At 47.7% G+C, this 18,126-nt stretch overlaps 1 protein-coding gene across 1 annotated transcript; it reads right to left on the bottom strand.

The window, feature by feature from the left end:
• Positions 1-1,206: 1,206 nt before the first annotated feature.
• On the bottom strand, positions 1,207-15,871 carry PDCD1 (programmed cell death 1). Its single transcript, XM_083739938.1, has 5 exons — positions 15,509-15,871; positions 11,717-12,013; positions 9,567-9,734; positions 8,327-8,361; positions 1,207-3,479 (listed from the first exon to the last, which is right to left on the bottom strand). The coding sequence occupies exons 1-5, from the start codon at positions 15,591-15,593 to the stop codon at positions 3,261-3,263; spliced, it is 804 nt and encodes a 267-aa protein (XP_083596064.1). The 5' UTR covers positions 15,594-15,871; the 3' UTR covers positions 1,207-3,260.
• Positions 15,872-18,126: the final 2,255 nt, after the last annotated feature.

Raw genomic sequence — 18,126 nt, 5'->3', positions numbered from 1 at the left:
AGGAACCCGCGCTGCCCGAAATGGCAGCATGGGGCTTGTGTCCGTCAGGTGGACTCAGTGGGCAGCTCGCCACGCCGCCACCCCCCCCCCGGCGGATCACCGTGCCACCCCTGTGTGCAGATTGTCATGCCGCTCCTGTGGGTGGCTTGGGCCCCCCCCCCCCCGCCGCCACCGCCGCCGCCACTCCGGGTGCTGGAGCAGCTAGCTACACCCCTGCGTAAAGCCGGTTTACTCGGCAGGGAGGATGTGCCAATTCCTGTGACCAATAGGACTTTGCAGGATTGGGGCCTTCCTAAGTTTGTTCTGAAGAGGCAAGGCGTGGCCACACAGGTGAGGCCGACTGGTAACTCACAGCACCTGGTGGCAAGAGCCGGGGAGGGATATGAGGTCAACATTTCCCTTCGGCTCTTGGCCACAGGAACACGTTCCCTGCGTTGCTGCGTTTGGCTTCTTGTATCCATGACAGATGGCCATCCAACTTCTACTTTAAAAACCCCAGTGATTCTACCACCTTCCTGCTCTTAATACATTTATGACAACAGCTGTCCCACAGCGTAGTTTCCTAGCCCAGAAACTTTTCATGCTCTTCCCCACTTGCTGCTGGCCTGACAGTTGTATGCACATGATGTATTGTAACAGATCGGCATTGCCACGTGCAGAGTTCGCCTTGCGCTTGGTGGTGCAGCGTGGGCCGCAGACCGCACGGGCAGCAGCACTTTGGTTCTCAGAGCTTGCAATGGCAGCAGAGTGGGAAATCTGAACAGCACAAGTCACAGTTTCTGCGTAAGTGTGAATAGCATCACAACAGCCTGCCGGGCGCAGTGTGATACAACCTCTCCCAGAACTGTTGCAAGAGCAATCTCACAGACACCTCCCGCTCAACGAACCCAGCGAGAAATTACCAAAAATAAATATAAATTCCCCACATGCAAAACTAGGAACACTTCTAAAGGACAAAAAATTCAAGGTGGGAAGAACTTTGGCAAGTTATCAGGCGCTGAAACAGCTATAGGGATTGATAGAAATTTACATCCTGCCTCCAAGGCAGCTGATAAAATATATACATGCATTTTATTTATGTGCAGATAGATTCCTATAACAATTCCATTTAAAAGGCTTATAGATGATGATTTAAGTATCTGAAGAAGTGTGCATGCACACGAAAGCTCATACCAAGAACGAACTTAGTTGGTCTCTAAGGTGCTACTGGAAGGAATTTTTTTATTAAGAATCACCATTTGCATGCAAATCAAGCGGATTTACAAGCATAGAATTAAAAACAGCTGAAAATAGCATTAAAACAGGAGGAGGAGGAGGTTTGGAAACAGTACAAAATGAACACCTGACCTTGAAAACATCCCATGATGCAGTATTCAGCAGCAATCAGAATATCCCACCACCACACACAAAAAACCCAACCCTTGTATTGACAAAATAGTTTTCTACACTTTTAGAAATAATGGTCAGGCTCTTTCAGGAGTGAGAGAGGTTCCTAGTATTCAAACCAAGTATTACAGCCAGAGAATGATTGATTGATTGACTGCTTGCATTTATAACCTTTTCTTTTTCCCCTCCAAGGAGCTCAAAGTGGCATACATGGTTCCCCCACTTCTAATTTAATCGCCACAACAATCCTGTGAGGTAGGTTAAAGCCAAGAGGCAGTGACTGTCCCAAGGTCACCCAGTGAGCTGCATGGCCAAGTGGAAGATTCGAACCCTGGTCTGTCCCAGGTCCCTCCCTCTCTCTACGCTCCAGCCTCTCCCTCCATCCCCTTACCTCTTTCATTTAACCCCCTCCCCACCCTGCTCCAGGCAGTGCGTTGGGCAGAGGGACGGGGGTCTTCCCAGGACCCCCAGGTAAATGAAAGCACCAGGAATTGTGCGCCCAACGGCCATGCTTAGCACCAGTTTTAACGGCTATTCCTGCATTGCAGGGGGTTGGACTAGATGACCCTTGAGGGTCCCTTCCAGCTCTGCAGTTATCGGATTCTATGCACACTAGTCCCAGCTCTGTCGGAAAGTTGCCAGTCGCTTTTTCCACCTGGGCAGGCTGAGGGCAGACTTCCGAAACGAATCAGCGACAGACCAGAAATGGGTTTGCTGCAGTCTTTGGAAATCTCTGTGTCATCAAAAGAGACGCACATTTCCCCAGGAAGCGGATGACTTAGTAAGATCGAGTCAGCAGAGCACCCACTTCTCGGCGTGAGGCTCTGGCGAGTCACTACGAGTCAAGACTGGCACCTGAGGATATAGGCCAGCTTACCCCAGGAGCCTGGGTTCGGTCTGTTGCAGGAATTTATGTATAGCTTGTGGTGGGGGGTTGCCCCTCCAGAAGATATCGTGCACATGCAGCCCACCAAAATCAGCACAATCACTTTTGTGACTTTTGTGATTTGTCCCCACAAAACACTTCATCACAGTTTCTTCCTATCTGTTCAAAGGGCCTCTGCTGCACGATACCAAATGTAAGAATTCACTGATCAATGTATCTCTGTACTGGCTCACTGGGAAACTTCTGAAATTCATATAGACAATTGAGCTCAACTACTCAGCAGCCCCTCTGCCTGAGTGATAGTCCCTGGTATCCTGATACCTGAGCGCTAGACAGGTAGCCATTCCAGAAATAACAAACCCAGATGAAGACTAAAGAGTGTAATTAACTTGGCTGGGAAACAGGGAAATGTAAATATCTTTTTTGTTACACTTGATGGGTGTTTGGTGGAGGGCAAGGAAAACCATGGGGCAGAGTCCAGGATGCTCAGATTACTGCCACCAGACCTCCCCTTTCATGATGTAACCACGATGTATTAGTGATGTAGTTTGGGTGGGGGCTAACATGGGGATTAGCAGCTAATAAAAGTTTGGGTTCTCTTTTGTTTGGGGCTTCCAGCTTGTTCCACCTGGTGGCAGGTGGGAGTCCTGTCGCGACAGTCTTCAATAAAGACCATGCCTACTGGCTGCTGTTTTGCTCTGGGATTCCTGGCTGCTGTCCTTGTTTTTTGTCCAAGGGAGCCCTCAGATTTCTCCATTAACAGGTCCTATGACAACAGTGCCTCTGAGCATGTGCAGTGTGGCCTGCGTGCTTCTGCAATGCAGTGGCAAGGGTTGTCGTGCAGAAGATGTGGCTTCCAGGCGGCTTTGAGCCCCGGCATGTTCTGACTTTGCAAATGAATCCCCAATGCTTGCAATGTGGTCCCGGGACCTTTGAGGAATTGGGAAGAATGCAAAGTTTTAAAGGGTGAGGTTTTGCTTCCGCCCCTTCAGTGCGGCTCCGTTCTGCTGGGGCAGCTCTTCGATTTCTTAGTCCTTTTGCCTCCTTTGGCAGCGACCGGCTTTTCCGGGGGGAAGATGATGGTGGCATATTCGGTCTGGTCGGAAGCGAAGCGCTCTTGGGGGGCTCTCTGAGCATTGTCTGCTGCCCGGAATTCCAGCACCCCATAATCCACGGTGAAAACGCTCACGGCGGGAGGGCCTTCTTCCTTTAGGTACAGCAAAAGAGGGAGGGTTAAAAAACAGGCCAGTTTTGAGAAGGAAAGAAGATTAAAGTCCCAGTGGCATATCGTGGGGGGTGCAGGGGGGCCGGCCGCAACATCTGGGGGTTAGGGTTAGGGGGTGCAAATCCTGGGGTTAGGGGGTGCAAATTACTTGCCTTGCCCCGGGTGCTGACAACCCACGCTACGCCACTGTAAAGCCCCAACCAGAGGCAAATCGCTGATGAAGATGATGGACCAGAATGGCGAAATGGACCGGGAAAATCAGAAACCAGGAAGAGAAGAACTTGAAGAAGGAATGAGGTTTTACAACGTATCATAGAGAACACTGTAAACAACTAAAAACGTTGGCAGGGTTTGAATAATGCTTGTAGTGTACAGTGGACGCTCGGGTTGCGAATGTGACCTGTGCATGATGCGCCGCTACGGGTTGCAATTTGGTGCTTCTGAGCATGTGCAAAGCACGATTTAGTGCTTCTGTGCATGTGTGACCGCTGAAACCCGGATGTAACCTGTTCCGGTACTTCCAGGTTTTGGCGGGTCCGTAACCCGAAAAAATACAACCTGAAGCGGCTGTAACCCGAGGTATGACTGTACTAGAAATTAGGGTAAAAATGGGCTATTTGAGAAAAATAGAGAAAATAAGTGAAGCAGTTGAAAAAAGATGGGAAATGGTAACCATGGAAGGGCAGAGAGAGTCAAAGCATTCAGGGAATCCTGAATGATGAGGCTTAATGTTTGAATTTAAATTTGTAAAGTAAAACTTAATAAAAAAAGATTTTACCCCAAAAAAAGGCCATTGTTTGTTTGTTTGTTTTTAAGAAGCTACTCAGTACTAGGAACATAGTGAAACTATGGAACTCACTTCTGCAGTGACGGCCAGCAACTTGGGTGGCCTCAAAGGACTAACCATGTCCATTTATATACACCTAAGGAGGCCTGAGGGACGCGGGTGGCGCTGTGGGTTAAACCACAGAGCCTAGGGCTTGCCGATCAGAAGGTCGGCGGTTCGAATCCCCGTGACAGGGTGAGCTCCCGTTGCTCGGTCCCTGCTCCTGCCAACCTAGCAGTTCGAAAGCACATCAAAGTACAAGTAGATAAATAGGTAACCGCTCTGGCAGGAAGGTAAACGGCGTTTCCGTGTGCTACTCTGGTTCGCCAGAAGCGGCTTAGTCATGCTGGCCACATGACCCGGAAGCTGTACGCCGGCTCCCTCGGCCAGTAAAGCGAGATGAGCGCCACAACCCCAGAGTCGGCCGCTACTGGACCTAATGGTCAGGGGTCCCTTTACCTTTAAGGAGGCCTGTTCATGTCTTTTTCAAAACCAATGAAGTCGCACCAAACTAAAGAGAATTTGTCTTTCTTACTTTGACCCCTAGCTTTAAGACGGCCTGATCCAGCAGCCTCCTTCTGTGACCTTAATATGACAAATGTATGGATCATTAAATGGAGTCTCCACGTTCAAAGGGAATGTATAATCCTGAATAGCAGTCCTTCCATGCACGGCTTGTTGGCTCTCGGGGGGCTCTGGCTGTGTGCTGCCAGAAGGAGGACGCTAGGCAAATGGGCAGCTTGCATTTAAAAAGCTCCCTGCATGTAGAAAACCAGTGCCGCAAGAAACATGCTGGAATGTTTCTCCCTGATGTGCTTGTTGTCTACTTGCGTGGAGTTTTAAAATGCCGGCTGGTGAGTAGACAAAAGAGCACATTCCCCTCCTGCGGTTTGAAGTGGGGCTGCCCATTTGGCCACCTCAGGATTCTTGCCACCTGGTTCTGCAGCATGTGGAAGAGAGTGATAGGCAGAGTTCACAAATTGCCCCGGCTGCGTCTGCAGGTACTTCCCCTTATAAACAGGAAAAACCCCGCAGGCAGAAAATTAGCATATCAGGGAGGAAAAATTCTCGTTCTCCCGATGTGAAAGTTTACTACAACTGCAAGGAGTTTTTTATGTGCGGAAGCATTCAGACAGATAAACCCTCTCCTGAGCACAGTCTGAAGTGGAGCAGTACAGAGATAGTGATATACGAAGGAGGGTCATACCATTCTCTCCTGCAGCTGGTTCTGGGGTGTTCTATCACTCTAGGCAGCCCTCAGTATTAGAAATGAGTTGGACTTTGGTGATCAGGGACGGAGGGGGCCTGATGAAATGCTTGGTTGAAATTCCTACCCACCCTCTGCACTAGTTCCCCAAAAACATTGTTATAGGATTCGAGGGTTAGTCTGGATGGCATCTAGGGGTCCCCTTAGGCAGCCGCCCTTCCTATACTGCTTCAAATGTTTGCTGAAAACATTTTTATTTTGGCAGGCCAACCCAAACACACAATTTAATTGCTTATATTAGTTTGTTTTGTTTTATCTGTGTTTCAACGACGATAATTCTACGTGGATCCGTTTGCCAGTTTTGGCTGCGTTTTATCTTTCAAGCTGCCGGTGGAAAGTTGTGTGGCTAAAAACACAGACAAACGAGCATCTCAGGAAGTTGGAAGTTGAACGGAATCTGTTCCGGAAGTCCGTTCGACTTCTAAAAGGTTCAGCGTGGCTTCCGATTGGCTGCACGCTGAAGTTCCTGCAGCCACTCAGAAGCCGCAGAAGCCCCGTCGGACGTTCGGCTTCCAAAAATCGTTCACAAACCAGAACAGTCACTTCCGGGAGCCAAAACGTTTGAGAACTAAGCTGTTTGAAAACCAAGGTACGACTGTAAAGGGCTATTTTTCCAGACGAGCTTGTTTTCTATGTGTAGGTCCCTCTAGACATCCTTTTTATTGCACAGTCATGATGATTTGTGCTCATGAGGCTTTCAATGCTTCTTTCCACCAGCAAACATTTCAGGGCAGTCAGACTGCTTCATTTCCAATCCTTGCATATCCTGAAATTTCCTGCTTGCTTTTTAAACAATAAATGTTTTGGCTTATTTCTTGCTCCTCATTTGCTAGCTACAGCACCTCTGCAAAGCAACAACGGATCCATATATTTGAGATGTGGCAAATTGTAAAATCCACTTCTATAATTTTTGGACTCATTCCTGTGTTATTTGCAAACAGATTTATTTCTGAAAGCAGATAACAGAGGAAATTGTGCTGTATTCTGCTGTTTCCATAACTGGCTTCTGTGTTGTGTGAAAGCTAAAGAAAAAAAATTATGTGGAAATTACCAGTTAGGGGAGCATCAGGAAAATGGAACAAACTTAGGGCTGCCATACGTCTGGGGGGAATTGGACTTGAAAATGGTGCCATGGCAGATTTACACTGAATAGGCAAAATGTCCAGGAAAACCCAGACGTGTAGCAAGTAGGGTGATTAAAAGAAAATTAAAAACACTTTGAAAAGCCCCCCAAAAAATTGGGGGGGAGAGATGTTCCCCCAAAATGCCCAACAACTTTGATCCCCCCCAAAAAACTGCTTTGTGAATGCAGCCTGGTGCGGTGGGGGGGTGAGGTGCATGTCGGGGGCGGCCACGATGGTACCCCCCCTCCCCGATGGTGCCGGGGGTGGTAGGCTCTCCTGCCCCCTCTTCCTCCGCCAGTGTGCCCAGTGCATCGCTCCCCCAAATTTGCCTCTGATGGAGCTACAACTCCCAGAGGGGTTTAACAATTAATCCCACATTCCAGGGAGCTCTGGGAATCGTCACGCCCAGAGGGGAATAGGGATCTCCTAGAAGCTCCTATGGAACAACTGATTGGTTCAAAATTGGGAAAGGAATATGACAAGGCTGTATATTGTCTCCCTGCTTATTTAACTTATATGCAGAATTCATCATGCGAAAGGCTGGGCTGGATGAATCCCAAGCCGGAATTATGATTGGCGGAAGAAACATCAACAGCCTCAGATATGCAGATGACACAACCTTGATGGCAGAAAGTGAGGAGGAATTAAAGAACCTTTTATTGAGGGTGAAAGAGGAGAGTGCAAAATATGGTCTGAAGCTCAACATCAAAAAAACTAAGATCATGGCCACTGGTCCCATCACCTCCTGGCAAATAGAAGGGGAAGAAATGGAGGCAGTGAGAGATTTCACTTTCTTGGGCTCCATGATCACTGCAGATGGTGACAGCAGTCACAAAATTAAAAGACGCCTGATTCTTGGGAGAAAAGCAATGACAAACCTAGACAGCATCTTAAAAAGCAGAGACATCACCTTGCCAACCAAGATCCGTATAGTTAAAGCTATGGTTTTCCCAGTAGTGATGTATGGAAGCGAGAGCTGGACCATGAAAAAGGCTGATGGCCGAAGAATGGATGCTTTTGAATTATGGTGCTGGAGGAGACTCTTGAGAGTCCCATGGACTGCAAGGAGATCAGCCCTGAGTGCTCACTGGAAGGACAGAAGCTGAGGCTCCAAGACTTTGGCCACCTCATGAGAAGACTCCCTAGAAAAGACCCTGATGTTGGGAAAGATGGAGGGCACAAGGAGAAGGGGACGACAGAGGGCGAGATGGTGGGACAGTGTTCTCGAAGCTACCAGCTTGAGTTTGACCAAACTGCGGGAGGCAGTGGAAGACAGGAGTGCCTGGCATGCTCTGGTCCAGGGGGTCATGACTAAACGGCTGAACAACAACAACAAGCAGCTCTCAGAACCCTTAACAAAGTGCATTTTCCAGAATCCTTTTGGTACGCAGCCAGCACTATGTAAAGTAGTATCATAGTGCTTTAAATGTCTGTGTCCAAATAAAACATCTTGCAGAATACCCGTGCAACAGAACAGCTGCCTGGTTGGGCCTGTGTCTGTACGAAAGAGCGTTGGGGGCCAAACAGGATGTGGTTTGAATTGCATCAGCCAAGTGCCAGCGTCAGAAGGGGCCAACAGCAAGCGAAGCTCTCTGAGCAAAAGGGAACTTACCAAGGGAGCATTTTCATCCTGCAGTTTTTCTTCCTCTGCAAAAGGATACAAGCGGTTAGAATTCAAGTGTTGAGCATGGGGCTACCTTTGAAGGTGACTCAGAAACTACAACTCATCCAGAATATGGTTGCCAGACTGGTGACTGGGAACAGTTGCCGGGACCATATAACACCAGTCCTAAAAGAACTACATTGGCTCCCAGTACATTTCCGAGCACAAGTGACCTTTAAAGCCCGAAACGGCCTCGGTCTAGTATACCTGAAGGAGCATCTCCACCCCCATTGTTCTGCCCGGACACTTAGGTCCAGCTCCGAGGGCCTTATGGTGGTTCCCTCATTACGAGAAGTGAGGTTGCAGGGAACCAGAGAGAGGGCCTTCTCAGTAGTGGCACCTGCCCTGTGGAACACCCTCCCTTCAGATGTCAAGGAAATAAAAAACTATCTGACTTTTAGAAGACATCTGAAGGCAGCCCTGTTTAGGGAAGTTTTTAATGTTTGATGTTTTATCGTGTTTTTAATACAGTGGTAGCTCTAGGTACAGACTTAATTCGTTCCAGAGTTCCGTTCTTAACCTGAAACTGTTCTTAACTAGAGGCGGGCTTTTGCTAATCGTGCCTCTTGCTGCCTCTGCGCTGCCGGCACACGATTTCCGTTCTCATCCTGGGGCAAAGTTCTCAACTCGAGGTAACTCTTCCAGGTTAGCGGAGTTTGTAACCTGATTTGTTTGTAATCTGAGGCATTTGTAACTCGAGGTACTGCTGTATTCTGTTGGGAGCTGCCCAGAGTGGCTAGGGAAACCCAGCCAGATTAATAATAATAATAATAATAATAATAACAACAACAACAACAACAACAATAATAATAATAATTTATTATTTATACCCCGCCCATCTGGCTGAGTTTCCCCAGCCACTCTGGGCAGCTCCCAACAGAATACAGCAGTACCTCGAGTTACAAATGCCTCCCAATCAAGTATTAAAAACAATACAGCGTTAAATATTAAAAACGTCCCTGAACAGGGCTGCCTTCAGATGATCACTGGACGTCTGTGAGTTCAATAAATTTGGCTCCCCTAAAAAAACGACCTAAAATAAAGTTCCACAACTTTGACCTGAACCCCAAAAAGGGGTGGATCACTGCCAGCCTTTGCGAGTAGATCGCAGTCTCTTGGGAGTTGGCCACCCCTCTTATATAAGATGCCCGGGAGAGAGGAAATTGGGTCAAGCAGGTGAGACGCCCACCTTGCCTTTTCTGGATGAGGTTAAAGAGGTAGTAACACAAAACTGGGAGCACTAGAAACAGCCCAACTCCGACGACAGCAAGGAGGATCTCTCCGTGATCCTCCCTCTCCTCTGACGGCAATCCAGGCTTTGTCTCCTCCGACGGTAGTCCAGCCTCAAGTTGTTTCTCTGAGGGTTGGAAGCAGAAAAGCAAAGTCACTGACTGGCTCCAAAATTTTGGGTCCATCCCAAGGCTAATCCAGCATAAGAAGATCATGCTTAGCACTAATCCAAGAGTCATTGCAGAGTGTGGGGCTGACTCTTACCCACATAACAGGGACAGTATGGGAGCAGCCTTGGTTCCAATAATGTTAATATGATTTACTTCTGAGTCTACGTGACTGCGATCAGGCATGAGGTCAAGGCCACTAAAATAATTGCTCCCGTTTGCCATCAACCTATCTATGCTTTAAAATGACCAAGGTTGACACGTTGATGATCCATCTTTTCATGTCCTATATTTGTATTACTGCATTTTTCGCTCTATAAGACGCACTTTTCCCCCTTCAAAAATTAAGGGGAAATGTGTGTGCGTCTTATGGAGTGAATGCAGGCTCCTTGGCTTCAGCGATAGCAACGTGAAGCCTCCGAAGCGCAGAGGGAGAGCTCCCCCTGTGCTCCGGAGGCTTCGCGTTGCTTTCGCTGAAGCCACCTGAAGCCCCCGGAGCGCAGCGCGAACTCCCGCTGTGCTCCGGGGGCTTCAGGCAGCTATCTGCAAGCCTTCAGAGCGCAGCAGGAGTTCCCGCTGCGCTCTGAAGGCTTGCGGATAGCCGTCTGAAGCCTGGAGAGTGAGAGGGGTCAGTGCACACCGATCCCTCTTGCTCTCCGGGCTTCGCTACGCTGGAGAGGTGCTGCACAGTTTTCCCTCTTTGCGCAGCACCCCTTCAGCGAAGTGGGAGGAGAAATGGAAGGGGCTCCATTTTTCCTGCCGCTTCGCTGAAGGGGCACTGAGCAGAGAGGGGGAGAATTTATTTTTTCCTATCCTCCCCCTCCTATGGTCCAGTGCGTCCTATGGTCCGGTGGGTCCTATAGAGCGAAAAATACGGTATATAGGATAAGCCCATAAACTGAGCCAGTTAATCAATCTACTTGGAAGCTAGCAAGAATCTGCAGGTACATCTTCACTGAGCTATCCACAATGACCCCAAGGTCTCATTCCTGATCAGACACTGTCAGTTCAGACCCCCATGGGAAAATAGGATGACTCAATCTTTTGGTGTGGTACAGTGGTACCTCAGGTTAAGTACTTAACTCATTCCGGAGGTCCATTCTTAACCTGAAACAGTTCTTAACCTTAAGCAACACTTTAGTCAATGGGGCCTCCTGCTGCCGCCGCGCCGCCAAAGCACGATTTCTGTTCTCATCCTGAAGCAAAGTTCTTAACCTGAAGCACTATTTCTGGGTTAGCGAAGTCTGTAACCTGAAGTGTCTGTAACCAGCTATCTGCCAATCACCCATTCCCACCACCCTTCTGAGTAATACCCCTCCCCAACTTCTCACTATATAGAAGGGTCTGGAAACTTCTGTTTCAGTGTATCTGAAGAAGTGTGCATGCACACGAAAGCTCATACCAAGAACTGACTTAGTTGGTCTTTAAGGTGCTACTGGAAGGAATTTTTTTGTTTTGACTATGGCAGACCAACACGGCTACCTATCTGTAACTGTCTGTAACCTGAAGCTTATGTAACCCGAGGTACCACTTTATTACCTACCCTTTTGGAAATCCTTGATTATTGATTTCCATGGTACAATTTTCGGTAAAAAAAATTTTGTTTAGGTAAGCCAGTCGGACACGACTAAACGACTAAACAACAACAACAACCAAGCAGTTTTAGAAGTTGCTTTGAGGTTTAATCTGTAGTTCTTTCAACTCTCAGATTATTGTTGCAAATTTTTCTTACTGGTGATTTTATTGTTTCATCGTTCTTTCCGTAAACGGCTTTGAGGTTTTCGCTTCTTACAATGAAGCGGGGAACAAGTTTTGTTTGAAAAATAAATAAATGTTGTGCATTCCCCAACATACATCAGTTCTGCTTCTGTGACAATGAATCGCATTTGCCACTCTCTCACCCATTCGCACCCATAAAGCACCAGAACGACTTGTATCAAACCTGTTACTGTGAGGTTCGCCCTGTTGCTTTCTGTCAACTTCAGCGAGGGACAGATGAGGCCACAGAAGTAGGTCCCGCTATCGTTCAACTCTAAGTCTGAGATTTTAATTTCAAAGGTCGTCGCGTTCAGCATGGTGCGGCTATACTTCCTTTTTCCGAAGTCCAGTAATTTCGGCTGCTTGTCGTCACCCAATTTGTACCAGTTAAGGGAATAATGTTGAACGGTCTCCGACAAGCGACAGGTGAACCTGGCCGTCGCTCCCATCGGTTTATCTAACTGTGATGGACGAAAGGTTGCTGGCAAAAAGAGACCAAAAGCAAAACATATAATCAGCACAGCAAGCTTGGCTTGGTTTAACTGGTAAAGGTAAAGGGACCCCTGACCATTAGGTCCAGTTGTAACCAACTCTGGGGTTGCGGCGCTCATCTCGCTTTATTGGCCGAGGGAGCCAGCGTACAGCTTGCTGTTCATGCAGCCAGCATGACTAAGCCGCTTCTGACGAAACCAGAGCAGCCCACGGAAACGCTGTTTACTTTCCCGCCAGAGTGGTACCTATTTATCTACTTGCACTTCGTGCTTTTGAACTGCTAGGTTGGCAGGAGCAGGGACCGAGCAACGGGAGCTCACCCCATCGCAGGGATTCAAAGAAAAGCGTTTAATCATCAATCTTTATTACGGTCCAGAGACCCAAGAAATTGTTACAAAGCAATACACAATTCATACAGCCTACCTCCAGGTTAAACAAGCATTTTGTTCAGAATATAGGGATCATTGGTTCTTCCAACCACCGATAAAAACTGCTAATGTTCTAGCATTTGTCCGGTCTTCCAATAGGAACCTGACATAGTGAGCCTCTGATTTTCCTGGGAAAGGTACCAGCAAGGGTAATATCAGTTCAGCCCTGGCTTGCTCATATTTTGCACAGTGCAACAAAATATGTTTTATGGAATCAGTGTCTTGAGCACACGAGCAAAGTCTGTCCTGGTAGGGAACTCCTCTCAACCTGCCATCCAACACTGCAGAAGGAAAGGCGTATAGTCTGGCTTTGGTGAAAAGCCTTCGATAGTTTGGTACTGCCGGGTTTTTGATGTAAGATGTTAACTTAAAGACATGCCCATATTGTACTCCTACTGCCAGCGGACTACAGACTGTGTGTGATCGAGATTGCAAGTCACTGTGTGCATTATCCCATAATCTTTGCTTTAACATCTTTTGGGCGCCTTCATAACCCAGGTAATACAGTTGGGGGGGGTAACAGACCAATAGAGGTGGTATAATCAGCACAGCGAGCTCGGCTCGGTTTAATTGGCAGATCAGCCCAATAAAGCTTTCAAGGCAGCCTTCCCCAAGAGGGGGTCGTAGCATCTAGTTGGGCCCCATCTGGGCAGCCCCCGGGCCAAGGAACAAATGGCAAATATTCCCTGACCCTCCAAGTGTCCCTATTTTCAAAGGACAATCCCAGATTTACAGAAGCCGTCCTGGTTGCTGATTTGGTCCCAGAATGTCCCGTTTTTTCTTGGGAGGTCCCTATTTTCATTAGAGAAATGTTGGAGGGCATGGAGTTATGTCATTCCCCCCAACCAAAGTCAAGGAAATAAGGAACTATACAACCTTCAGAAGACATCTGAAGGCAGCCCTCTATAGGGAAGTTTTTTAAAAAATGTTTAATGTTTTATTAAGTTTTTATATGTCAGAAGCCGCCCAGAGTGGCTGGGGCAATGCGGTCAGATGGGTGGGGTATAAATAATAAAGTTATCAGATGATTGGAAAATGTTTATTGTATGTATGGAAAATAATTGTGTACAGCTGAAAATGCTGGCGGGATTAAGATAAACTGAATGGATGTAATAATGGTAAATTGATTGGTATAGTTTGGGTAAAATATGCAAGGATATAAGGTATGTATGATGAACCATGGAAAGGGAAGATGGGAAATCACTGATATCTTGAGTATGTAAAATGTTTATCTGAGATTGTAAAACAGAAAATTTAAGAAAAATCATATTAAAATATTATTATTATTATTATTATGCAATAGGACGTCCCTATTTTCATCAGAGGGTACCGTATTTTTCGCTCTATAGGACGCACTTTTTCCCCTCCAAAAATGAAGGGGAAATGTGTGTGCGTCCTACGGAGCCAATGGAGAGCGAGAGGTGTCAGTGAGCACCGACCCCTCTCGCTCTCCACGCTTCAGGGATAGCTGCCTGAAGCCTTTGGAGCACAGTGGGAACTTGCGCTGCGCTCCAAAGGCTTCACAACCTTGCTGCCACTCCCAGACCCGTTCTGGGGGCTGGGGTCGGGGGAAGCTCGGGCTTCCCCCGCCCCAGCCCCGCGGCTAAAAACGAAGCCAAGACAGTGAGCGGGATCTCCCAGCTGGAGAGGTTGCGTGTGGCTAAAGAGGAAGCCAAGACAGTGAGTGGGATGGATCCCGCTCGCTGTCTTGGCTTCTTTGCTCTTTGGGGCTTCGGTGCGCCCAATGGAGTGAAAAATACAGTATTTATTTCCACTTTGCAATCATTAGTATTATAGAAGTTTATGCAATTATTCAAGAATAGAGAAAAGGTTTCCCCAGCTCTCTCATAACAACAGAACTGGTGGACTTCTCATGAAGGTGGAGGCTGGAAGATTCAGGACAGGTGGAAGGAAGTCCTTCTTCCCACAGCACAGAGTTAAACTGTGGAACTCACTGCCTAGTTTCCATGCCGCACTGAGATTGAGAGTTAAGTTTTTCACATTAGTTCCCTCTGTAGCAACGGCCCCGTTAAGGAGGGGACAGTTGCACACACACACCCTTCATATCAACGCACAGAGTCTTTAGAGCTCAAGGATAAGTCTTCAGGCACATAACAGATATATTTCCTTAGTAGAACTTGTAATCAAGCATAGCAAATAAAGAACGTAAATGAGGATAACACAGCATAAAACCTTACAAAATATTTGCATTGGAAAATTTAAAATATTGATTATCGAAGCGGAGCTGAGAAACCCTGATTCAATTTGGATACTCCAGTTCTGAGCTCCACACTTTAAGAAGGATATTGACAAGCTGGAAGATGTGTAGAGGAGGGGAGTAAGATTATAAAGGGTCTGGTTGGCCGTCTGGAGGTGGCCACCTGCATTCTGTGGCTGTTAAATTGTGCTGAGAGTAGTGGCAGCAGCAACATCATGGAGCAATGAGTTTCGCAAGATGATTTTCCACTGTGGCAAACCAGCCCCTAGCTAGTATTGTCTGCATACTGATGAACACCCAGCCCAAACCCCCTGATGATCTCTCCCAGCGGCTTCATATAGATATTAAAAAGCATGGGGGAGAGGACGGAACCCTGAGGCACCCCACAAGTGAGAGCCCAGGGGTCTGAACACTCATCCCCCAACACCATTTTCTGGACACAGCCCAGGAGGAAGGAGCGGAACCACTGTACAGTGGTACCTCGGGTTAAGTACTTAATTCATTCCGGAGGTCCGTTCTTAACCTGAAACTGTTCTTAACCTGAAGCACCACTTTAGCTAATGGGCCCTCCCGCTGCTGCTGCGCTGCCAGAGCACAATTTCTGTTCTCATCCTGAAGCAAAGTGCTTAACCTGAGATACTATTTCTGGGTTAGCCGAGTCTGTAACCAGAAGCGTATGTAACCTGAAGCGTATGTAACCCGAGGTACCACTGTATAACCGTGCCCCCAGCTCCCAGCCCCTCTAGACGGTCCATAGACCTGCCTAAGCCTCCCCTGTCCATTTCTTCAGAGTTAAAGAAACAAAAGCGTCATTCGGATGAGCACACCGGTTACATACCAGACTGCTTGGCAAGGAGAGCAGACCGGCAGAAAAGTAGCAATAAGACCATTCCAGCCCACTCCACCTGATGAAGGCTCTCCATTGTCCCCTCGGAAAAGCTGGTCGGAGCTGCTCAGAAATCACACCCCGGTCCCAGGATTCAAGCTGCTGTGAGGCAAGAGCATCAGCGGTCCGTTTCCCAGCCCGCCATCCCTGCAGAGTTGGCTCTCGTGGTGCCACCGTTGCTCTGGAAGCCACCTGACGGTGCCAGGAGCAGAACTGAACTGTCCCCATCGCCGCCTGCCGCAGAACCCCAAAGCTCCCCCTCCCACCCATTTTTCCCTCTCTGCCTCCTACCATGGCGGGTTTCACATGCTGGGTAAGCTTTAAAGGAAACGTCAGAGCGCCAAGCACAAAAGGATTTGATGCACGAGACCACAACAAAAAGGCGGCAGAGCGGGCTGAGAGAATAGACATCCTCCCGCACATTTCGAACCCCACGCAGTTTTTTGTTTGTTTGCAAACTGCTGCGTTGCCAGAAAGTGACGCCACGAGGGAGGAAGCAGCCTCACATAGGAAAGAAGTAGCAGGAAGAAGAGACACATTTTCCCTCTTGCCGTTCCGTCGTGACCAAAAGCTACCAGACAGCAGGCCAGAAGTGTCCATTTCTCCAGGGTCTCCCTTCTGGAGTGAACTAATTCAGATTAACAAATTCACCGAGGTAGTTCGCAAATCTCTGAATTGCACCTATTCTTTCCAGGCACAACCGGACACTTTACTCTGCCCCCGCTGCAACAGAACATGTCCCTCCCATTTCAGCCTCTACAGCCACATGAGGCGCCGAAACCTTCCAACAGTTTGACTTCAGCCCCAAAGGCACCCCTCTTCCACTGTCTTCTGAGACAGATGGATGCCAACAAACCATGCCAAACATTTCCAGGTGATCTGAACATGCCTTGAGCTCCTTCTGCGGTGAAAGTTTGGGTGATTTTTTAAAATTCAATTCCCTTTTCATTTCAATCCAATGATTTTTCTATATAGGGCTTTCGTTGCACCTAACTTATGTGATGGATTGTGGCCATTGTGCATTTGTTTCTCTTGTGGGAAGGGGTGTTAATGTTCCGCGGTTATATTTTACTTACTTTCATGTTTTTATCCTGTATTCTACTCATGATAAAGAGTGTACATAAATCTAATAAATAAAATAAATAAAAGTTCCTTTCAGGGAAGTGAATAGCTGTTTTTATAGGGCAGGGTAAGGGGCGCTGTGGATAAGTTAATGCACCAAGGGATAGGTGGGCCAGAAAGGTTTGGGAATTGATCAACAGCTATGATCCATGATGACAGCTGAATGGAACCCCCCTAATACAGTTTATAATAATAATTATAATAATAATTATAATAATTTATTATGTATACCCCGCCCATCTGGCTGGGTTTCCCCAGCCACTCTGGGTGGCTTCCAACCGAATATTAAAAACAACACTGCACCAAACATTAAAAACTTAAGTTTACCACATACCACACACACACCCCAAACATTCTGCTGATAAAAATCAGGGCACAGGTCTCACGCCTCCTTCCCAAAGCCAGTGCCAGGCTTGGGGAAGGAGGCGTGATGCCCTGGCAGGGTGCAAGAGCCCTCCGTCCTGTGCCCCAAAGCCCCGTAAGTGCTTGCCAGGTTTGGGAATGTCACAGGATTTTTTTATAACGATTGGGGGGTTGCCCCTCCAGCACACAGTGTGTAACCACCACCCCCCTTTCGTTCACACACACAATGTCTCCTCAAAGCACCACATAATGCGCAACACCACACCATTTCCAACTTTGTTCTGTTCAGGGGGGAGCTTGGGACATGAGTGAGGGCAGCCCTAACCCCAAAAGCGTGAGCTCAGGTACTCAGCAGCTCCTCTGCCTAGCTGATAATCTACCTGAGCGCCAGACAGGTAGCCATTCCAGAAACAGTAGCAAACCCAGATCAAGATGAAAGGGTGTGATTAACTTGGCTGGGAAAGAGGGACGTGTAAATATCTCTTTTGCATCGCTTGATGGGTGTATGGTGGAGGTCGAGGGAAGGATTGGGGGCAAGCCTTGATGCTCAATGTTTCTGTCGCCAGACCCTCCCAATTTGTGATGTATTTGTGATGTATGCATGATGTAATTTTAGGGGTGTTGCGGGTATCTTTGTAAAACTGATAAAGGAGGGAGCCATCCTTTGTTCTGGGCTCCTTCCTGCTTATCCCATGTGGTGGGTGGAACTTCTGTTGCAACAGTCTCTGGAATAAGGACCAGGCCTACAGGCTGCTGTTTTGCTCCTAATTTATTGGCTGGTGTCTTTGTTTGGTAGTCCAAGTGAACCCGGGAAATTTCCTACAACATTAAGAAGGCAGGAGGACTCCAGCTCTTGTGCCCAGGGCCAGATTTAGTTTGATGAGGCCCTAAACTACTGAAGTTAATGGGGCCCTTTATATGTCCAGCTGTCCTTTGTCAACAACAAACTGTCACCTTTTTTGTGTTGAATATATGCTATATGGTAACTGATGGACCTAATAAGTATCTCAAGCCATTTGCAGATGTTGCCATGCGACCAATCCATGCAGAATGTAGGCACCCTATACAGTGGACGCTCGCAACCC

The sequence above is a fragment of the Podarcis gaigeae genome, assembly GCF_964106915.1.
Source record: "Podarcis gaigeae genome assembly, chromosome: 5".
Lineage (NCBI taxonomy): Eukaryota > Metazoa > Chordata > Lepidosauria > Squamata > Lacertidae > Podarcis > Podarcis gaigeae.
The sequence above is the reverse complement of the archived record's forward strand: the minus strand, read 5'-3'. Positions and strand labels throughout refer to the sequence as shown.

What these genes read in the sequence shown, in the direction of transcription:
- PDCD1 (XM_083739938.1), bottom strand. Translation starts at nt 15,593, where the DNA reads ATGGAGAGCCTTCATCAGGTGGAGTGGGCTGGAATGGTCTTATTGCTA. An exon ending in CCTCATCCAGAAAAGGCAAG is followed by an intron (nt 8,362 to 9,566) that starts GTGGGCGTCTCA and finishes ATCCTTTTGCAG; the next exon opens with AGGAAGAAAAACTGCAGGAT. An exon ending in AGGATGAAAATGCTCCCTTG is followed by an intron (nt 3,480 to 8,326) that starts GTAAGTTCCCTT and finishes CTGTACCTAAAG; the next exon opens with GAAGAAGGCCCTCCCGCCGT.